Genomic DNA, 24,772 nt, shown 5'->3' on the forward strand with positions numbered 1-24,772 from the left:
GTATCCAAGCACAAAAATGCCATTAGAAAAGCCTTTTTTTGAACTGGATTATGGTTGGACATTGTTTTAGTTCTGTGCACAGACCATTCCATCATTTCCCACCGCTGATTGTAATGCACTGACTTTTTATAGTCGTGCGAACGGCTAGAACCTTGAAATTAAACTTATCCCTTAAATTATAACCCCCCTCTCTATCAAAAAAGAACTTCTGAATATTACCTGTTAGTAGTTTGTTTTTTGCTTTATAAATGATTTGTGAAACTTGAAATTCAATCAGATCAATGAACTTTAAAGCGCGGAAATGTAAAAACAGTATGTTGGTGTGGTCATAATATCCTGCTTTATGAACTGTTCTTATGGCTCTTTTTTGCAGTGTGATCAGTAATAGTAATTCTTTAACTGAATGTCTTGCTGAGACCTTATTCGACAGTCCAGAGCATCTCTGACATGTAGGACAGCTGTGAACTCCCTGAAGGCCTCCTGTGTTTGCTTGTAGATCTTACAGATGTGACTTGTTTTTCTTTAGTGCTGGTCTGAATTGATCTCAGGGTTGTGAACATCTAGTAAGTCAAAGGCAGCTACACAATGCTGTGTAGTCTTAATGATGGTTCTTGAGTTCGAACGGGCCACTTATTCTGTATCTCCTGAGCTGGAAGACTGAGAATGAGACATGTTGTGAATAACAATGAGCTTGTCAGGATGTGAAGAGCTGCTCAGTGACAGTGATGGATGACCAAAACACCCTCAAAGCGTTCCAAATCATACCCCACAGCACAATGAAGCACAGCATACAGTAAGGGATATCCTAAATAACAGCAAACATCTTTATTTTTATAAAGTACAGGCTGAACAAATACAGGGTTCTCCGTGAGCAGTGAGCAATTATTAAAGAAATAATGGCCTGGTGAACAGTTACCATGACTCCCTGCAGAGGTCTGGTAGGAATTAACAGTTAGTACCAAAAGTCCTTGTCAGTGTCACTTAGTTTACATTATGTGTGTGTGTGTGTGTGTGTGTGTGTGTGTGTGTGTGTGTGTGTGTGTGTGTGTGTGTGTGTGTGTGTGTGTGCACTGTGCTCTCTATATATGCTTTATCTTTATGAGATTAAAGAATACTGATTAATACTATTAATACTGATTTTTTTTTACATAGTTTCACCATTTGAGGACCCAAGAAGTAATTTAATATCAATACAGTACAGAGCATATAGGTCAGGTATGTTTAGTTCTGTTTCTGTTTCTTATTTATCTGTTGGAAATTTCAGAAGTGAGGGCCAGTAAATGTCTTTCTGTGAATGTGTTTGTATTTCTTCCATAGACTGTATAAAATAGATTTCTTCACAGCTCTTATCATAAACCTACAGATGACCCAAAGTCTTCTCAGTGGCGACATCTTGTGGTCGCTTCTCAATCTTGCACGTGCAATTTGTCAATTGAGGTTCTGGTCAGCTCCTCTTCTCAGTTGTGAATAAGCAGATGAGCTGCTCAAGTTGAGAAGAGCTGCTCTTTGACAGTGAATCCAATGTTTGTGTATTAACGGCGACTGTATAGGCTCCGTTACATATCCTTGTACAGGTTGTTCTTTTTTTTTCCGCATTTATTTTAGGAAATAGGTCAAAGGTTAAATGGTGTGTTACAGTTCAAGTGGGCTGAAAAGTCATTCAAAACATTGTAGCAGCTTATCCAGAAAGACCTCCACTTTAACAACTATTCATAATAAACAACATTAGGTCGTGGTGCCAGAAGACGGACAATCTAACTGATGATTACAGCCTAGGTCCTATGCAACAATGAGTTCAGAGAACTTATTAACGCTAAATCAGAGAAATTATGAGTTAAAATCGTGTAGGGTGAGATAAACCACTATACACACTAAAATACTCTTTCAATCAGATAAATACATGATGCCACATAGGTGGCAGAAGCACTTTTTTAAGCATCTCTTCAAAATAAAGCAATGCCTATTTGCGAGTCTTGTGTAAAAACTGTGAATGTGTAGTTTTCTTTTGAAAAGAACCAACCAAAGTGTTTGGGTGGGACTCAATGTGTAGCATGTAATAGTATTTGCTATGTATTGTAGTGTATGTGTTTAAATGTTTAACAAAATATTCAGACAGGCATTTAGGTAGCAGGTGCTTCAAACTTGTGTCTTATATCTGTTTTCCTTGTATATTCTATCTGGTGTTACAGTAGTCCCTCTCTGGTGGTTCAGTACATTAGCAGCTCAGTAATCAAGGCTTTAGTTTAATCAGTGGTGGAAGAAGTATTCAGATCCTTTACTTAAATAAAAGTTCTAATACCACACTGTAAAAATACAGACATTTTGGTATATTAGTATATTATTTGAGCCAATATTGTGTATGTTTATCTGGGTTTGCCTTAAGTATAGATGACATTTGCTACTGCTTGAGCTTTTATATTATATAATTGTATTGTAGGGTGCCCAGATAGCTCAGTTGGTAGAGCGGGCGCCCATATATAGAGGTTTACTCCTCGACGAAGAAGGCCCGGATTCAACTCCAACCTGCGGCCCTTTGCTGCATGTCATGCATGTCCCCTTTCATGTCTTCAGCTGTCCTGTCAAAAAAATAACCTTAAAAAAAAGAATATTGTATTGTAGTTGTCTGCTGATGAAAATCTTAATGGACCCCCACAGCTCAAGACAGATTCCTTTAGCACTACCAGTCCATTAAGGTTGTAATCTGTGTTATTAAATTTAGACTGTTTGTGTTACTTACGGAGATAATGTGGTTCCTCATTTTTCATGAATCCATTTAAGGTCATGCTTTACTTCCAGTTCTCTCACTTTCTTAATTCCAGTCAAATATCTCACTCGTGTCCTGACTTTGAGTGACCAGTAGATGGCAGTGTCTATGCAAGAAAAGAGAGCAGATACTGAGGCGGATGCCTATGGGCGGATGATGTCCTGTGCTAGCGTACACTGCAGTGTTGCATTCATTAGGCCTATTTCTATGTCAGCCATGGACAATTAATTACCATCCATACAGAATGATACACCTTTTGTCAATTATTTTATTTAAACCTTTGACATTTACTTGACTCGGCAATAACTAGCAATAAATCAAGATGAAAAACAAGCCAGTCAATGACTAGAACAAATTGGGTATACGCTAAATCTGCGGAGCACATAGCTGAAGCACACCGACTGAGGACATACAGAGAAATAAACACAGAAGCCTGAATGTGGCCCAACTACAGCAGGAAATGTAATGAGACATTCTTTTAACCAGCCTGACACACAATGCTTATGTTGTATATATGTATGTACTGTATGTGAGATCTAATTAATTAGATGAAATACAACAAAAGGCACTAAATAAACTTGATGTTGCTAACTTTAGAAAACACAGTAGATAAAGTTGGACCTAACATTGGCCCTGGGCTCAGTGTCATCATTAGCTGAATGTTTTAATTCTTCCTTACATGAGAATCCCAACTCTTGTTATTTCCTCCACTGTGCCTACATAAGCTCCTGGCAGTTTATCACATGCAACACTGATTATCGTTTTAATTACAGAGGCGCTTATAATAATCCTACTGGATCTGCCTGTTAGAATGCTTATTGAAGTATTGCTTACACTAATCCCAACCCAAGCACCTGCTTTCCCAATGAAATGGAATATGAATGACCTTTACAGTGCATAGAGAAAATAAAAAAACAACTGACTGTTTGCACTAGCAGCTATTGACTTTCTTTATAAACCATTTTATTGCTCAGGAGTATGAATGTATACAGCTGCACCTGCAAGTATTAAGCAACATGACAAGTTAATGAGAAAAAATATGAAATGAAAACATTATTACAACACTCGACTTGTTTTAACAGATTGCCAAACATGTGTTGCAATGGGATCTTTTACAACACATAAAACTCCCCCTAGCTTGATGGACAGCCAATCGTTTTGACTGTGGAGTTGTTTGCAAGCCAAGGCCACTCAGCTGTCATATTAGGTGCTATGACTAAATCTCCCTCTCAATGTAGCATGCCATCTCCTGCAATAAACCGTGGAAATTTGTTATGAACAAACACTGGTGTTTACTAGTGAAATGAAAACATTACTCTTTACCTATTAAACATGTCATTTTACACCCAAATTCAAAATTGGTCGCATGTTTAAAAGAGATCTCTATTACAACAATGAACAATTCAAAACTTAACAGGCAAGTGTAAGAATTATTTTAATTCCTTTGATGTCTGCAAACAATGTGCATCTTAACAACATTAAACGATGTAATATAACTATCAGACTGAAAACAAAATAACACAATAGCTTAAAACGTGTTAAGTGGGTTAAAAATACAAGTACCAAATTCACAGTAAGTAGCGTGAGTTACAGGAACACTGAGGCACAAATAACAGAATTCACAGGACAATGAACACAGTTCAACAGAGAGGGAGATGGTTAGCTGATGTGAAACAATGTGAGGGAGAAAAATGAATCCAAGACAAATAGCAACTATTAACACATGTATGAAGCATATGGTAAACTAAACAGTCAAAACACCCAACAAACAAGTTAAAACGCTTGCTGTGACAAACAAATAATGGTAAGAAAAAGGGAAAAAAAAAACTACATTTAAAAAAGAAACACCACCCGTGAACAGCACTCACTCAGAATGTATTGGAAACGCCATATCAATATAATTCAACAAACTTCATCAAAACTAAAATAACAGAACATTATTTCACGGTTTTCTGTAATTAGTAAGTTAAGAGGACTGTGTGAATTGAACACTTCTGTGCACTTCCTTTTTTAATCTGTGTTTAGGCTCTACAGTATCTGCATGTTGAGGCACTTGGAAAGGATATGATTGTACTGTGTGTAGTATATTATGTACATTTGTTACTGTATGCTTGTGTGCCTGTAAATCACACTCCTTCCAAAATTAACATGTGCTTAACCTTACAGATCTAAAAACGGAGTGAGATTTGCTTTTCTTTAAGCCACATACTGAAACTGAAAGTCCCATGGTCAACATGATCTCCTATTCTTCTCTCAGCTAGTGAGTGAATGTTATAAACGCATTGCAAAGCAGTCATCTACAAAAAAATAAAAATGTTTTTCAGAAAATGAGGCGGCCATGTAACCTAGTTACTGATTCCAGATCAGTATTCTGGCTCAAAGGGCTGATGACTTTGACCCAGAGGAAATAGGGTGGGCCTGTAATCTCTGGCACCTGATCTAAAGCAAGATGCTGACTAAAATAAGCCTGGCAGGAATCCATCCAAGACCACTGAGGACAGTGCAAAAATGTGTTGGAAAAAAATGCTTCTTTTCTCCTTGGGCTTCTCCAAAAGCGTTCTATCGCAATGGTAAAATTATTGCGTCCCAAAACTGAAACGAAGAAACAATGAAGGAAAAACAACCTCTGGAGAATTTGGAGTCTTCCCTTAATAATAGAGTAGATGAACCATGAAATGCGTAATACAAAATGTAATTATCAAGCAGATTACAACTATCAATGCTACATTTCAATTAAAAAGGAAAAAAGATGAATAATAATATTCACAGTCAAACATCATTTAGTGAGTTGTGGGCTCAGTCTTCCAAATGACAAACACCTTGCACACACCGTATATTACAAAATAACATCCTCAATCACTGGTCCCACACGAATACAACACTCCACATGTTAGGAGAACGTCTCAATTTCACGCAACCACCGACAGTCACTTGCAGTCCAGAGGCTGACATCTACAGTTAAGGCAGGCTAGCAATGTCCCGCTTTGGAGGGGGTCCGTCTGGTTTGCAGGGAGTGCCGTTGGCTTTGTCCTCAAATACCAAGACTCTGTGGAGGGAAGTGGGGGTGGGGGGAATAGAGAGAGAGAGAGAGAGAGAGAGAGAGAGAGAGAGAGAGAGAGAGAGAGAGAGAGAGAGAGAGAGAGAGATTAATATCGTGAAATAGCAAAACAAAGCCAAATTCATGGTGTTTAATAATAAACAATACACTGGACTTTTGAGGCTAAAAATCAATATTTGCTCTCTGGTGGACAGTAATGGTGACCGTTTCTAAATGACCTCAAACCTATAGGTTGGCATTTCTATAATGACATTTGCCATTACTTATAAGCTAACTTAAACACAAATACTGATATATCTGCAATAACATATTCAAATACACAGTTCACAGCGAATACTAATGTTATTTGATTGTGATGAACATGAGCACGCATGAGCCCTTGTCTTGAAAACCTGGGCTTAATGATCTGTGAAGGGGGTATCAATCTGTGCGATTGCACTCCAAAAGAAAAACTAAAACTAATAATTATGCTGCCGGAGTTAAAAAAAAAAAAAAATTAGTTGGACCCGGATTTTGCTGGGGTGTTGCTAAATATTTGTGCAGCATTGCGAGGTGGTTGCTGGGCTGTGCTAGGTAGCTTCTCTAGGGTGTAGAGTTCTGGGTGGTTATCAGGAACAGTATAGGGTGTACAAGTTGCTTGTTATAGTGAGTCTGGTTGAATACTATAGGGCAATGTACGTCTGTGGTGTAACACAGGATCACATAACCAATTATATCACCCTGTGTGAGCAAGTTGCAGCTAGTAGTTAATAGGCATTGCATTTGCAGTTGTACGTGCATTTATATTTAGTGCTGCAACTAATGTTTATTTTATGTATCAATTCATATACAGTTTTATTTTTAAATTACAATTAATAGACTAATCATTTGGTCTATAAAATGTCAGAAAAAAAAAAAAAAAAAAAAAAAAAAAAAAAAGCAGTCACAATTTTCTAAAGCCCAAGTTGACGTCTTCAAATGTCTTGTTTTTTGTAAACAGTCCAAAACCCAACATATACATTTAATATCACATGAGAGAAAGAAAAGCAGCAACTTTTCAACGGTTGAGAAACTGGAACAACGTAATATTTTATACATACATACTATATAAAAAAAGAAAAGAAAAAATTACATAGATTATCAAAATTGACTAATTGATTCAATTTAAATGATTTAAACAGACCAAGATAGAGACAGGGAGACTTGGTTGGATGGCTTCAGCATCATGGAGTGTAATGAAAATGAAAATAAGGAAGACAGAAAAAAGGTAAAAGGTGAACAAGAAAAGTATAAACAATACAAGCAGGATGTCTAAGTGAGGAAGGGATAATCAGCTCCTAGGGGATACAGAGAGCCACAATTACAGTCGGGTATGAGCTGGCTGAGCGGTAAGTGAAAGGAAAGGAATGAAGGGAAACCACAAAAGGGGAGTGAGGGGAATAGTGGTTTCAACTGTACACAGTAGAGTGAGCGATCTGACAGGAGCTATTCAGAGCGAATGCCTGTCTTTAATTTCCTTTTTTGGAAAACTCTGCAAAGCTCCACTAAGCTCATAAGGAGCAATGATCCCGCCGACGAAACCGGCACTCAGCAACTCAAACTCTGGCACATCTCTCTGGCAACCGCTCTCCCTCCCCATTTTTCTTCACACTACTGATATCTGCCATCCAAAGCTGCATGAAGTCAGTCAGATCACCCCTGACAGTCATCATTCAACTATTGATTCAATGATGTATCCAATAACAAGTCAAATGTCCTGTTTTTGTAAATAAGTCACTCGTTGAACATGTGAAAGTTTTGTGACTCTGTCCCCATTAAAATTGATGAGTATGTATAAGCATGTTTTTAGCATATTGCGATGTTAGGCTAATCTGCTCTAATGCAGACAGAAGAGCTCAATGGATAAAAAGGGACCAGCTGACCTAATCTTGTTATTGTGTACATACCATAGATACCCATTACACACCAGATACCCGTTTCATCTGTACACAGATGGAAATATGCATATGCACTTATAGTGATATTAAGTGAGTAGGTAGGACCCCTGTCTTTATCTTCATTTCATGGAAAAATAAAAAAAAGTGAAAATTATGTTTTGTGTAAATCCTACATTTTTTTAGTCAAGATCCATCGCAGCTTACTTGTCTTAAATATAAAATCCGTAAAGGCTCATCTGTCATTCAAAAATATTGGTCAAACAAACCAGCGACCAGTGACCGTGCATCCTTGTGCACTTGGGTATTGCACTGGTGACTTTATTCAAAAGAGCTTACACAAACTGTGCCCAATTGTGGAGCCTGACCTCAATCATTTTCCTCTGATTGTAACTACATCAATTGTTGTTGTGCCAAATGCTTTGAATAACACTATTCTAGACCTCATTGCACCCTCAACTTCTCCCTCCCTTCTCTTCTCTCTGTAGAGACAAAAACAACAGCACACAAGAGAGGCGTTGTAGACCTTTGCAGTTATCAGAGTGGGCAGCAGTAGTAAGAAACAGCCAGATACTCTATATGAGGGATGGCGAACCTGTGGCTCTTGAGCCGTATGTGGCTCTTTGCCTGCTCCTTTGGAGGCTCTTACTGTGTACTGTGTTATTGGTGGATTTTCTTTTTTTTACTTTTTAAAACATTTCAGATAAGTTAAAAAAAAAAAAAAAAAAAAAAAAAAAAAGCATTTTAATGCATCTGCCAATACATTTGCCAATGTAAATTCTGCAACATTCTGCACAGTGATTTCACAAGACTGTTTAAAAGTGACTATCCAAACAAAATGTGAACACGGACGTAGCTATTCTGTGAAATTAATAACAAACATAAGCTTAAGTTCTGGAATTCGGAAACTATCTTACTAGAATGCTCCCAAGTGCACAAGTGAAGCTGGAAGGGAATGAGGTGTGTGTGGGGGGGTTATAAATAGTGGTTGGGGGATTATGGGATACACTTTCGAAAAATAGTTGAGGGCAAAGGAGGAAAAGTTATGCATTTTCTCTGCTTGGTGTTTTTGGGATTATGAGGATTTGTCTAACGGGTCCAGCCAGCTAAATCGAGCAGAGCTGACATGCAGCAGTCAATACAAGCTTTCTCCTGCAGTCTGACCCACTGCAAGGCTGCTTTAAAAAGGGCTTACACTGGCTACACTAACCCGTTTTAGAATAGCAGGAAGTTATGTCACCGGATTATCCACCAGGGACTATTGTAAAAAAAAAAAAAAAAAAAATGATGAAAGAAATAATTAATATTGTAAAAGCCGATTTATGTTGACAGAGTCTGATGTGTTTGGGTGTTTTTGTCAGTCCTGCATGACTGTCAGTGGTTAATCAGCCTATAATCAGTTACCTTAAGCACATGATCCCAGCTAAGGATAAGGATGGGTTCACTATGGATAGGCAACATAGATGGGTTTTGTTGCCATGGAGATTAACGACTAATGCAGCATGTGGGTAGTGACATCATCGCGAGTCATCCCAGAACCGCCTGCTGAAGGATGAAACAATTGGCTGACACAGCACACGATTTATATCCTCCCTCTCAATCATGTCAACAGACAATAAAACAGCAGATGGTTTAAAGACAACTAACTCTGCACGTATGCAAAAACAGGTTTAAAGGTCCCATGACATGGTTCTCTTTCGATGCTTTTATATAGACCTTAGTTGTCCCCTAATACTGTATCTGAAGTCTCTTTTTCGAAATCCAGCCTTTGTGCAGAATCTCTCTCTCTCTGAGGAGATTCCAGATCGGCCCATCTGAGCTTTCATTTTCTCAAAAGGCAGAGAAGGATACCCAGGGCTCAGTTTACACCTATCGCCATTTCTAGCCACTGGGGGGCCATATGCAGGCTGGGGGAACGCATATTAAGGTTAAAAAAAAACCTCATCAAGTGAAATTTTCAGGCCATGGGACCTTTTAAAAAGAATTTTTACACACATATGCAGAGGTTTACTTACAGTTTGAGCACAGCTGAACGCTTGCCCAGCATCATCTTGACAAAGTCCCTGTAGTTGATGGTGTTGCTGCTGCCACCCGTCACCTCAACAATCATTTTTTTTAACTCCAAGTGGGTCTTGGGCACCCCCAGCTTCTCCATCATCCGCTTTAGACCCATGAGATCTAGAGAAGGTACAGTTGACAATCAGATTTGTGCTGAAGGGAGAGAAGATTTATAATTTTTCATGTATTTTAGTTTGTATTATTTAATGCAAGTTCACATTTTTAACAAAAATGAGATTGTCAGGAAACTGGAACACTGTCTGAATGAATTCCATGCGCCTGAAGCATGTTAAAGGGTCACTTCAACAATTCTACACATATTCAGTTTATTCATCACAAGGGCCACTACTATTCTACAGTATAATGTCTTATGTGGCTCTGGAGGGAGATTTCCAAAGTGTAAAACAATAACCCTTATGAGTCACGTCTCCTCGGGGCATACATTTCTTAACAGAAACCCTGTATTACATACTGGAGGTGTGGGGTTTGAAAGATGGGAGCATTTCATAGGAGAATAGTTTTAAAGGTAAAAGGTTTGGTTATTAAACCAAAAATTGGACAATTCAAATACTGATGAAAGAACTAGGTGAAAAGTTGAGGGATCCCCAAAGTCTTTCGAATTCATCCTCTGGACAGCTTTGATATCTGTACCAAACTGCAAGGCAATCAGACTGGACCATAGCAGTGGACAAAGCGTCTGACATTGCCACCGGTTTGTTTTTTAAGCCACTATTGTGGCTGAAATGACACAAGTTGACATAAAGGACAATTAGCAGCTTCTTTCAGGACCTGCAGTCCGACATTTGCTGTCTGACTCAGACACTAAAGTTCACCTCACATCTGCTTACAGTATGGTCTCACTTTACGTACAGGACACAAACATGACACATGAGCTTGTTCAAGCCCCGTGCTCACACTGGTCAGACAATACACACACTCAGTATTAATTACTGCTCCCTCATGTTGACACTGCACACGGGTCAGCTGTTGTTATCCGGGGTGCAGCAGTGTTTTAGTGCTACTACTATTACTCACCAATTTCTCCTTGGTCATTCAGGTCAAACTCAGCATATTTATCTGCAAAACAAACACACACAAGATTACACACACAAGATTACACACACACACACACACACACACACACACACACACACACACACACACACACACACACACACACACACACACACACACACACACACACACACACACACACACACACACACACACACACACACACACACACACACACACACACACACACACACACACACACACACACACACACACACACACACACACACACACACACACACACACACACACACACACACACACACACACACACACACACACACACTAATGACAGGTGTGTTTTGAGTGGGAGTCTGTTTTGAATGTCTGTCAGTGTAAAGCAGGCAAAGGGCAGCTGAGTGGGGCATGCGAGACAGATTAAAGCGAGAGGGTCAGGAAGTTTAAAGAGAACTTAAAGTTCAAACACAGCAATCAGGAAGTAAAACAAAGACGCTTAGTCTGAAATTTGTTAAATCTGGTCCTTCTGGCCTGACAACATGCAGAAAAACCACTGGTGCTTGCCAAACAGATAACCCACTATCAACTTTATAGCTACTTAGTCTTTTAGCTGAAGAAAAAGCCGTATTTGGCACAGCTGCGCTAACACTCTGTCATTGCGTTTGTCCTCACTCCTGACAACTGTGCACTATAACGCATAACGTTTGCGGTTTGGGTGGTTGAGTAACACATCATTTTGTAGGTTGGGCGGTGCAGATTGACTCTCATAACAGGCCTTTAATAACCTGTAGTCTGTAACTCCTCTAGCTGAAGGGTCTGTGCACAATGACTGAAATAAGGTGGGGGTGAAAGTAAACTCTGGGGCTTCTCGACTGATGATTTAAATCATCAACCTTTAGGCAGCCTTCGTAATTATTAACTACTTCATCATTGACGTGTAAAAGCTCATTATTAACATGCTACTGAAAAACCAGAAGCAGACATTTTCCAGCTTCTCTCTGAATCTCACCGTTCTTTGTTCAGAAGACCACTTTAGTCAGATTACACTTGCTATTTCGGTCCCACACTGGAAGCTCTGTCTGTATGTGTGTTGGGGGGGGAGCGAGGACTGTGTACTGTGTGAACCCATGGGGAGTGGGACAGGACAATGCTACTCTGTTCGTAAACTCAGAGAAGGGGGCCTCCGCACATTCATGAACACACACACACGCACGCAAAGCAGTTCTTGAGAGGGCCACTTGTCGTAGAGCAGCCTGTTGATCATCTGCAGCCACAGAAAATGGCTCATCTGAACAAAACTCAAGTCTTCAGTGCATCCTCCTTCCTGACCTACATTCATTTAGCAACGGATGTGACAAAATGACCGCGCCATAAACTTATAAGCCAGCCATTTTCTGCCATTATGATTTTTTGCTTCTCTTTGAGGTTCATAAAGAGGTCTTTGATTTAAGTTTGATTTGAACATTTGAGTTGTTTTATAGAGAGTTTGACTACCAACCACGTTGGCAGCTATCACGTGAAAACAACAACCTTGCGAATAAAATAGTTGAAACAGATGAGGACTTCCCCTGCCACTCCCAACAGATAAACAAAGATTTTTCCCACACTTTTAAAATACACTGATCCTGCGGGCAGAGAATAGCTTCAGTGCAGGAGTCTGTTTATTCTAATAACTTGATTTCCGTTTCCTAATACAGTTTTACTGAAATGGTCCATGGCCTATACTGTGCCGTCAACACTAATTTGACACCGACCTATAGAAATAAATATGCCACATGTAGGCGCTAACATGCTCTCACACTCCAAGCATTTAACACACAAAAACACTTTTTTTTTTTTTAAATAAGTTTTCAAGAACTGATGTCTTAAGGGTTACACCAAGGAAGTAGGGGTGGGAATCACCAGAGGCCCCACAATACGATATATATGAAGCTGCACTTTCAAATGGCTCTTTGTAGTTTTGCTTATTTAAAGCTAATGTACTTGCACTGACTACTTGTTGTCTGGAGTTTGCACCTTCAGGGTTGAAAGCACTTAATTGGAAGTTGCTTTGGATTAAAGCTTCAGCTAAATGACATGTAATGTAATAACCTTTTTTCCAACTTCAAATTTTTCCCAATTTCAAATGATGTCCCCAAAAGAAAACTTTGTCAACATCCGTTTTATCTAAAAAGATACATTTCTCTGTTTGTTCATATTACTTCAATTGTATTGCTGCAAAATGGGATTGTCAAGCCGACATACTGACCAACACATATAGAATAATAGATCGATACTTGGCGTCTGCGTATCGATACAGTATTGCCACGGAAAATATGGAGTTACTATGCTCAACATTCTCTGACTTTGTGCTCGGATTAAATGCTGCAAAGTGAACATACGATGCGATTGCTGAGCTGAACTCAACTGCTGGTAACACGGCCATCGTCGCTGACAGTTAAATCTCAATAAAGTCTAATATTAACACTAACAGAAATTTAATTCAGTTTTTTTTTTTTTTTTTGAATGCGCCATGACATACTGTTTGCATCTTGTTGCACTTGTTAATAAACCACTACAAATATGTAACTCAAACACCAAAAACAAACTCAAAATTTTAATTTGGGGTATTTACCGAGTGTGATTACAAGGCCCTCTGTTCTGCCGATATTGCCTAAATGCATCTTTAATAAGCCTAATATTGTATTTCATTAAAAAAAAAAAACAACTGTCTCTTCACTTCAGGTGAGGTGGGGAAATTCCACTATAAAATGCTGCATGAAACCCCATGGCTTACTAAATGATTGTCCCCATAAGAGCTGTGATAGTTTACAAAGTTCAATTAAATTACACTTTCAAATTATATATATTTTTTTTTTGTTTTATATATTATATTTGTTTTAATAGTGCTTGGACCAATTCTATTCTCCTTATACATGCTTCCTATAGGCAATATTATTAGGAAACACTCAATTAACTTTCACTGTTATGCGGATGACACCCAATTATACCTATCAATTAAGCTATACGAAACCAATCAGTTAACTAAACTTCAAGCATGCATTAAAGATATAAAAATCATGGATGACCTACAATTTTCTGATGTTAAACTCAGGCAAAACTGAAGTTATTGTGCTGGGCCCTAAACATCTCCAAACCTCATTATCCAAAGACATAGCTACTCTGGATGATATTGCCCTTGCCTCCAGCACTACTGTCAGAAATCTAGGAGTTATTTTTGATCAGGATATATCCTTTAACACCCACTTAAAACAAACCTCAAAAACAGCCTTTGTTCATCTCCGTAACATTGCCAAAATTAGGCACATCCGGTCTCGATGCTGAAAAACTAGTCTAATCATATTTCTCCTGTATTAGCTTCTCTGCACTGACTCCCTGTAAAATCCAGGATTGGATTTAAAATCCTTCTCCTGACCTACAAAGCTCTTAATGGTCAAGCACCATCATATATTGAAGAACTCATAGTACCTTATTGTCCCACTAGAGCACTGCGCTCCCAGAATGCAGAGTTACTTGTGGTTCCTAGAGTCTCTAAAAAGTAGAATGGGAGCCAGAGCCTTCAGCTATCAGGCTGCTCTCCTGTGGAACCAGCTCCCAGACTGGGTCCGGGAGGCAGACACCGTGACCACATTTAAGAGTAAACTTAAAACTCTCCTCTTCGATAAAGCTTATAGTTAGGGAGTGAGGAGTTGCAGCGTTCAGCCAAACCGGCGGGGGAGGGTGTATGCCTGCAGACGCAGCACCCCTTCTCTTCTCGGCTTCTCTTCATAGTCGTCAGATTAATCTACCATATAAATCAATGATATAATCAAAGTAGAGGGAGGCAGGCCAATACAGCCCGATCCAGCAGGGCAGAGTTCTAGCCCAACCGGGCTCCTCTCCTTAACCAGTCTCCCTTAATTATGCTGCTATAGTTTTAGACTGCCAGGGGACTTCCTGTGACACACTGAGCTTCTCTCTCCCCTCTCTTTCCATCTGTGTGCATCCTTATCCCAGAAATGCTTGTTATTAACCTCTTATTCCCTGGAAATGTTTTCGACCAGCATGTTTCCTTGGATTAGGGTGTCACCTAAATCATGGTTACAGCTGTCCCGGTGGTCCGGCTCCGCGCCCTGCTATGCCCCGTTACACCCTGCTACGCTCTGCAGTGCCCTGCTACGTCCTGCTCTGTCCTGCCATGCTCTGCTGTGCCCTGCTACGTCCTGTAACACCCTGCAGTGCCCTGCTACGCCATGAACTACTACAACTACCATTTCTGATCATTTTTCCATTATCTTTATTGTGACTATTATTGCCATTGTTCATCACACCCACAAGTGGCACCGTCAGACACCGCCTACCAAGAGCCTGGGTCTGTCCGAGGTTTCTCCCTAAAAAAGGAAGTTTTTCCTCATCACCGAGTTCCTTCCTAAAAAGAGTTTATCCTCACCACTGTCGCACTAGATGCTTGCTCTTGGGGGAATTACTGAAATTGTTGAGTCTTTGTAAATTACAGCAACACTATCTGTAAAGTGTCCTGGGATAACTCTTGTTACGATTTGATACTATACATAAAATTGAATTGTTTTGGTGACAAACATGGTGACAAGCATCGGTCATATAACAACTAATTAGGGCTGGACAATATATCGATATTATATAGATATTGTGATATGAGACTGGATATCGTCATAGATTTTGAATATCGTGATATGACACAAGTGTTATCTGTCCCTGGTTTTAATGGCTGTATTACAGTAAAGTGACATTTTTTGAACTTACCAGACTGTTCCAGCTTTTCTATTATTTGCCTTTACCCACTTAGTTATTATATGTACATTGATGATGATTATTTATCAAAAATCTCATTGTGTAAATATTTTTTGTAAGCACCAATTGTCAACCCTACAATATCGCCGCAATATCGATATTGAGGTATTTTGTCAACAATATCGTGATATTAGATTTTTTTTTTTTTTTCCCCACATCGGCCAGCTCTACAACTAATAACACAATGTAATAAGATATTACAGAAGACATTATAATTAGATTAATCAAATTATCCAAAAAAATTGTATAATTCAAGAAAGTCATGTAAACGTTAAAGTAGGGCATGTTTAAGATTTGTTTTGTTAATGTGTAGCACATATGTGATTTGGTTGGTTGTTTAAAGCACTGCGTTTAGATACTGACCTCTGGGTTAGTGGGACAGTATGGAAACAGAAGGGAAAGATAGGAAGAAAAAACAGCAATCCTCTCAGGACCTGGGTGTCGGGTCCTCTTTCTGTTTATATATTACTGCTCCATATCCTCCAGCAGGCATAGATTCTAAGTAGGACACTGGCGCATGTTTCTCATTTCAAGACCTACACATACATACATACATACATACATACATACATACATACATACATACATACATACATACATACATACATACATACTCAAATAAAAACGGTCTTGTGTTATTCTGTCTGGAAAATCGCAGATGAAAAACTCACATTGTCAAAAGAAAACAAAATACTCTACATGCACCCAGAGCATACATGGGTGATATTTTGTTCCCGTAATTAGCTCCTACTAGCAGTGAATTTTTTTTTTCTTTTCTCCCCCCCCTTTCTCCCAGGAGCTATAAGCCCAGCAAAGTTCTGAAGATTGTAACAACAGGCAGAGGAACGCCCCAGCACATTCCTCCAAGGCCACCGAGGACTTGGCCTTGTAAACATCTCAGAAATCTCAACAGTCTGTCTTTCCCACAGAGAAAAACAAAACGCTGAAGACTCATGTCTGTGTGCAGACTGCCAACAAACAAACAAATACTGAGGCTAAGACAAAAGCCAGAAAAAAAAAAAAAAAAAAAAAAACACACCCTCACAAAGACGGCCACATACATGCAGATACTGAAACTACTCGGGGAGGACTGGATTTGCTTACTTTTGAGACCTTCCAGTTTTTCAGCCAGGTCCTCTTCATCCCTGTATTTCTGGTCTTCCAGGTATTCCTGCGAAAGAGGAAGAGGGGTGAATAAACTGAAGATGACCAGAAACACAAGCTTGACTGAAACCGATACCTCTTAAAATCAGTTTTGAGCCCATTTTGAAACTTTCCTGACAAAGTTCCAGCTGTGTTACAAACAGGGCTGGCTATCGTTCAAATAATGTTTCAATACCGGTATCGATACCAATACCATGACTTCTATACAGGTTCTGAAATGATACTTATTTCGATGCCAATTTTATAAAACAAAAAAAATTACAACATGACACAAATCTTTTTATTTATTTTTCAGCCCCTACTACTAGCCTACGTGTGTGCGCAACAGAGTTTTTCCTGCCTGCCTCTACGACGTGTAAAGTTAGACAGCCAATCAATTCAGTCGGTGGCTATAATTGAATTTGGTACCCAGCCCTAGTTACACAATAAAGGAGGAAGGAAACCCACGCACAAATTAGAGCATTAAGTTCATTAATCTGATTGTGTTCTGTTAAATGTGTCAAAAACTTCCAACTTGAGAATTACTCACAATCTTAAGATGTCATTACTGATCACTGTGTTCATTAAGTGGGACACCTCACAAGGGTGTTAAGGAAAGAGCCTGAAGGAAGCTATTCTAATGAAATTATAATGATGCAATCTGCCATGTGGGAGTCAGCTTCCATCTACATGGAAAAGAAAGAGAAAGAAAGAGAGAGAGAGAGAGAGAGAGAAAGAGAGAGAGAGAGAGATCTGCATTGACCTGTGTCTATGTGTCTGACAAGCTTGTAATTAAGGGTGAAGAGGATAAACACCACAACTGGATGTTTATCAGGCCTGACTCAGCCACGCTGAATCACTGCAACCCCCCCACACCCACACAGGAATGTCCTCTCATGGTCACAGTAGATCTTTCAAGTATGTGAGTATATTTGAACAAGTGCAGTGCCAGTATTACTAGTATTATCTCGATAAAGAATGTGTTACAATAGAGAGGTCATTTACAGAGTTTATCGTATCTCCTCTAGCTGAAGGTTCAGATTTGTAAGTATTTAGGGTGGCAACAGACTAGTTTATTCATTAAATTATCAGCAAACTGTTTTGCTTAATTGTTTGGTCAATACAATAACATGTCATGTCATCATAATTACTCATAGGCCAAGCTGACATCTTAAAATTACTTGTTTTGCCCGATCAACAGTCCACAATCCCAAGATATTATGGTTAATAAAATAAAGAAAAAATAAAAAATATATATAAATATATATATATATATATATATATATATATATATATATATATATATATATATATATATATATATATATATATATATATAACATTCACATCAGAGATAATGGAATCAGTGAATTTGAGAAGATTTTCCTTTAAAAAGAAATTGCTGATTAATTGTCCATCAGTGACTAATCGGTTATTTTTTAGATGGGATTCTCATAGCTTACATGAGTAGCCACCCTATTTACACAACAGTGTCAGGATTCAAATTGTCAAAGTCACTATAATGTAATGGATGTCAGTGTATATAAACCTAGAGTTTAATCACTGTACACATATTTTTTAAGACCTAGCCGCTTTAAAGAAAAGGGGTAATTTCTCTAATGAACAAATGAGGGATATCAAAAACTACATAAATCTCTATGAAGGAACCATAGACTGTGTGTGTGTGTGTAAACAGGGTATGTTTGCAACTGTGTGGACAGTAATGTGACAGGCGCTCCCGGCTGCCTTTGCCGCGACCTGGTTTTCATGCGAGAGCCGATGACAGCCAAAGTAAAGGAGGGAAACAGAGATTACACAGACATCTAGTTAATCTGTGGGAACTACTACAGAGTTATCAGACGAAGCGAGGCCTGGTCTGAGACAAAAGACAAAGAGCTAATTCAGACACCTGTTTCCCGACCAAACACCAGGCAGATGAGCCACAAAACACGCTTCAAATGGGTTTCACCTGGGACCAACAGATCAATATGATCGGGTCAGAATGGAAACACGATATGTGACAGCATGCAGCCATTCAACAAGTGCCACGGGATTGCAGGGGGTAATCAATACAATGCATCAACAGCATCGCTATGGACAAGTCACGTCCAATGCGTGTGGCGTTTAAGGGATTCCTTTTTTCACAGCAGATAGAGACAGTTAAATCTAACTGCCTTGAATCATCAATGTGGCCGCACGTTCAAAAACAAGGCCAATGCCAAGTCAAGTGTATGCGTGCTCATTAAATTCAAATTCCCCTGAGGTGCCGTTAGACACGCTGATGGCAAATAAAAAAAGAACATGCGTAGGTACCTTGTTTATTTCTTCCAATTTTGACCTTTGCTGCTCCTTTAACAGTCCAAATGTTTTTCCTCCTGCAAAAAGAAAATCACGTTGTTTTAATAGCAAGCTCGTTAACACCATCATAGGCTTAGCTTGGACGGTAACCGGCGGGGTCGGCCTGCTGATGCTCTATTGTAAAGACTCAAAGCTAACATAAGCAGATGCCTGGGAAAATAGAAGAAAGCAGTCCGCTGTCGTATTTTTTTATTACCTTGTACATTTGAAGGCATCCCGGAATTGATCTGTAGCGTATAAATCCAGAAAATTACAAATATCCGAGCCAGAAGACTACCACGACTGTCCGCCGGGCGATACTTCTATTCTCCGTTAGAAATTGGGCTCAGTGTGGGCAACTAAATACCGGTATCAAGACGGACGTATTTAGAGAAAGGACATCCGGTCAAACTTTTCAAAATAAACGATTGACCCCCTTTACACAAATAACATCAAAATCAGCTTTGTTGAAAGCTTCTTTTTTATTCTGGTCTCATACGGTGGAACAGTCTGTATGCATTTGACACAAATAGGGCTGCAACTAGGATAACAATTATTTTAATTCAGAAATACTTTTTTTTAAAAAGACAAGAATATTTTCTGAATTAATTAATTAGCCCTTTATAGTTTTCCAGAGCCCAAGGTGAGGTCTTCAGATAGTTTTTTTTTTTTGCCCGACCAACAGTCCCAAACACACAAAGATTAATAGATATGGCTTATGTTTGGCTTATATGGCCTATATTTGTTTTGTGGTGTAGTTTACTATGATGTAGCTTAGTATTGGTTTTACGTTTATATTGTTCAATATTGTGTCCAATATTGTATGTCTGTCTTTTAATATCTTGGTTATTAGAACAGACAGACATACATGTTTGAAATAAGTGTTATCACTTTAACACAAACCCTTGGATTGGTGTGTAAATAAATCAAATCACATCAAATATAAAAATTGGATTAAACTTACAGCAAATATTTTAGTCTCGAGAGTGGAATCCACAATCCACATTGCAGGGAAATGTTGATTGTTTTGTTGAATATCCTGATGTGAGGCAAACATACCACGTATTTTTTTTTAAATTTTATTCCTGAATTATTCTGTGTTTTCACATGGCATTGCAATGTTTTTGAGCACCACAGTACCAGAAATATCTATCATACTGTTTATTTTTGAGCAGGACTGTTGCTGCTATTTTAGGCAGGGCTCCCTTGGATTTTGTTATGCCAATGGGACTTACCTGGTTAAATAAAGGTGTATTAAAAAATTGGAGAACTAGGCTGCCACAATGTAAACAATTCAATTAATTTGTGATTTTCTAACGGTAAAACATAATGCTTTTATTTTGAAGGCTGAAACATCTAAATTCCGGTATCATCGATACACCGTCCTCATCAGTAAATGATGCTCCTGAGTAATCTGGGATTTACTTACGATCACCACCATGTGGCGGATGCAGAAACTGCACATAATGAGGGTGTGATTCAGACAACACAAGCCTTTAATATAAAGAAATGACACCCAAATATTATTTAACATCTAGCTTCAGTTGTAAAAATAGTCTTGTAATACTTTCAATGTGCTTCCATCACGATTAGCAGTTAAACATTGTGTCACACAATACAATTTTAACCTTATTTATCCCAGCAAAAATAAAATGTAACACACGCTCATGACAAAAATGAAGATTCATTATTTAGCTTTTTCACTGTAATGTGAAAAAAAGAAGTGACATTTTGTGTTTTCATTAAGGCTTTAGTTCATTCTAACTGTAATGAAAAACAATACATTAGTCATATTACAGTAAATTGATCCTATGTCCTACTTATCTCCCATAATTTGTATTTTAAATATGTTATTTACTATGTCATCATGTAACAATGATAAAGTGATATATGAATGAATGAATACATGTCAATAAAATACGTTGTGGTAATATAATCATGTTGTGTTGGCATCATTTAGGGGTATTTTGTCACCCCCTTGTGGTCATTTATTATTGAAGCCTCTATTTTTGTTGCATGCAGAAAAGAGCAATGATGCAGTTCTCTCTTTGGGGACATTTGGGTAAATACTGCAGAGCTCCAATCTGGGTTGTGACATACATTATAAAAGATAATTATAAATGTTTATTGGTTTTTATATTTTTTTGCTTGTTGTTTACAATAGGCTAGCTTTAGAAGTCAGGCACAATGTTTTAGATATTTGTTTAAGTTTGTTGTTTCTATAGTTGCTATTCATACATGTTTGGATACTCCCAGAGAAGCAGTTTTGTTTATTGAGCCACTGGTACATATAATATACTAATGTATTGCATTATATAGGCATTTGTAAAAAACAAAACCAAAAAAAAACATTGAAATGTGTTAATGTGGACATTTTCCACACTGGGTTACTCTGTTTCAGTTTGTTTAAATAGCATAATTCAATGTAAACCTACTGTAGCCTCAGGTCTTTATTGGACTATGACTGATGATGATACTGGAGCACTGGAAAAGCACAGAATATGAATCAATGCACTATGGTTAAATTAATGTCCAGTGAATTCCTAGATTTGCATTTTTTAATAACAAACCTGCATACAGTATAGTCTACTGTGTTAGCAGTTGTATGAAGTCCTTTTTTTTTATAATAGGTCAATAGGAACAATTTGCTCGTTCAAAAAGCAAAAAGTATGTGTAAATGCAAAGTACCTTACAGTGAATACATACAATATGTAATATGTTCACAAAATGGAGGGTAATCTAAAAGTAAACACACAAAACAAAACATAATTACAGCAGAAAAAGACACAAGAAGACGCTTTATCTGTAATAACACATCATATATTATCATGAGATGCTGCATGTCTGTCCAAATGTAACATTTCACTTTTCTCAGTGCCATTGAGCAACTACTGCACACTTGATGGGTCTGATAGGAGCCCTATTTTTAGGTTTATTGGCTCTTTTTCCTAATGGGACTTCTTTGGTGGTGTCATGTTCATTAATTGTTTAATAATGCAGACATTGTGAAAGCCTTTTAGAGTGTAACTGTGGGCTATTCTGTATTAGCTCTTTTCAGATAAGCTTGACTAATTCACAGTTTCAGGGCCTACATGTCATCTTCAAGGGGAAACATTTGGAATTGGCAGTCTCACCTGATTCATTACATGCCAGTGATTTACACGTGATAATTTAGGAGTAACATTAGAACCACATATATATATCCAGCTTCAAACCAAGAGCAAATGGTTTTCTATAAATGGTTTTGCTTCTGTGAATACTCACACAGAATAATAGGATAGCTGAGGCCTTTTTCAGAAATCAGCACATTTCTGAACTTGTAACTTCAGAAATACGACTATGCCGAAACTAAACAGACCTGGCTTTAGACAAAATATTGTACAATCAGAAGTCATGTCTGAATTTGGTTATGAAGACGTTTTTATTCACATGCTACATTATACTCTCTGTCAGAAATCAACCACAGAGTTGTAGCTCTTGTCACTGTAGCTGCACAACAAAACACAGAATTTACATAAACGACAACATGTGTTTTGAGTGTTTTATGGGAGAATACATGAAAGACGGTTTGTTCAGTTCACCACAGTGCATATGGTTTTATTATAGGAGACATTTTTTTACGCTCACCACTCTGATTTAAATGAAAAGGTCTACTGGTCTTCCTTTAACAGCTAAAGAGATTAGACGGCATCATATTAAATCTATGAGACTCAGCTACAGAAACTATCTACTGTTGATTTTTTACATTCATTAATTCAGTGTTAGATCGTAGGGCTGCTGGCTTTAAATAAATCATGACCTTGGCAAGACCTCAGTCTGGTACTAAATTCAACCGGCTGCAAAACACTTTCAAATGATAATATGTTGCCCTCCCAGTGATTTTCAAGCTATCTCATATTTTTGTTGACATTCAGAAATAGGTGGCATACACACGTTTTCTCCTTCAATGTTTTGTATATTGCTGACAGTTTGACTCATTCTACTTTTTCTTTATTATTTTTCATTGTTTTCTCTACCGAAAAAGGTGATTGATCTAAATAAGACTCAATCTGCCCCAAAGTTCAATATGAGATTGTACTGGTAAATCTCAAATTAAGGTTTAAATTGGTTTTTGTGATTTAATAGAACAATTTTTGAAAAGTTGACCAGTTAAACCTCAATGTTATTTTCTTCCAATTTTATTCCAATCAGGTTTGGAGTAGTGAGTTCCCAGTGGAAAAGCTATTAAATAAACTCAAACCATATGTGTGAAGAAGTTAGATTTTTAAGTGTGCTGCTGGACATGTAGCATCTTAGCAAGCTTACATTTGCAAATTACCTTTACAAACTAAATAGTCCAGCTGTTTTAGAGAATTATCAGCCTTTTCTTGGAAATTAAACTGTATATTTGTGACCACATTTTAAAGATTTACATCTTCAGCTGGAACAAATGTGTTTAGGATTTTTGAGTGCCACAGACAAAGTTGGAAATGAAGTACAGAGAGGTGGGCTATACTTTATGGCTGTTTGGGTCTTTGGTAAATTTTGGACTTAAAACTTTTGCTTGCCACAGTTCACAGTGCGAGAGAGAAGTTCCACAACTGGTTAGTTTCACATGCTCCTTGTTGTTCTTTGAAAGTACCCTGAGATCCCCAGGTCAACAATGAACATCTGGTGGGTCACAGTGTTAACAGAAGGTAAGGGCTATGGAGAAAGGGCTGCAGCTGTGTGAAGGGACAGCTGAGGCTGGTGCAAGAGCCTGTTTTGAAAACAGAGTGATTGGGATCGACAAGCATTTGTCTGCAGTTTGATGCCATACAGGACAATCAGACGTAAGCATCTGACAGAGGGGGATAGGAAGGGAGTGCAGGCTGCAAGTATGCCAGTAGAAATGAGTTTGTAGGCACCTGTACAGAAGGAGATGTTAATTCAGATTCACTGGACGAAAAAAGAGGTCGTGAGTGAATTAGGTCAAGGGTTAAAAGGGTAATTGCATCCTTGGAGAGTGTCAAACGTGGGAGACGCAGTCCTCAGTGAGCAGGGAACAGGGACCTGAGGTCAGAAAAGGTTTCGTCAGAATCGAGAAAGTGAGAGGGAGGAATCTGGTGGAGAAAATGAGAAGTGAATGGAAGGTGAGGGCAGTACAGTATGTGTTTCACTGAATTATGATGAGGTGAGAGAAGAGCCGGGTGGGGGATGAGGACAGGACAGCACAGCATGTAGCCTCTAGAAGACCAAGACAAGTTGGCCAAGTGAAAATAAAAACAAGACAATTTAGATAAGATGATGGTCTGAATTTAACAACAGAACCTAACTGTGAATTTGTTGCTAATTTTTGGCAATTCTACCATAATCACTCAACAGCAGATGAACAAAATAGCCCTCTCCAACCAAGTCTATCACAACACACGGGTAGATGGAAACAATTTGAAACAAGGCTAATGGTTCTTTTATGTGTGTATTCTTTGGTAAAAAATTGAGGGTCGAACACACCACATGAGGGCAGCATTGAATCACAATGCTGTTGCCTCTCTGAGAGAGGATAAATAGCTAGATAGATAGATAGATAGAGAGATAAGGAGATAGAAAGATAGATAGATAGATAGATAGATAGAGAGACAGATAAGATTTTCATTGTCATTCAACCGTACACACAGAGTGCACATGAACAGAATTTCG

The 24,772-nt window shown here is 38.4% G+C and overlaps 1 protein-coding gene across 1 annotated transcript; it reads right to left on the reverse strand.

The window, feature by feature from the left end:
- Positions 1 to 3,705: 3,705 nt before the first annotated feature.
- Positions 3,706 to 19,473, reverse strand: aif1l (allograft inflammatory factor 1-like). Its single transcript, XM_028602157.1, has 6 exons — positions 19,332 to 19,473; positions 19,091 to 19,152; positions 16,739 to 16,805; positions 10,829 to 10,870; positions 9,751 to 9,913; positions 3,706 to 5,810 (listed from the first exon to the last, which is right to left on the reverse strand). The coding sequence occupies exons 1-6, from the start codon at positions 19,348 to 19,350 to the stop codon at positions 5,723 to 5,725; spliced, it is 441 nt and encodes a 146-aa protein (XP_028457958.1). The 5' UTR covers positions 19,351 to 19,473; the 3' UTR covers positions 3,706 to 5,722.
- Between the last annotated feature and the right edge of the window lie 5,299 nt (positions 19,474 to 24,772).

The sequence above is a fragment of the Perca flavescens genome, chromosome 16 (genome assembly GCF_004354835.1).
Source record: "Perca flavescens isolate YP-PL-M2 chromosome 16, PFLA_1.0, whole genome shotgun sequence".
NCBI classification, from domain to species: domain Eukaryota; kingdom Metazoa; phylum Chordata; class Actinopteri; order Perciformes; family Percidae; genus Perca; species Perca flavescens.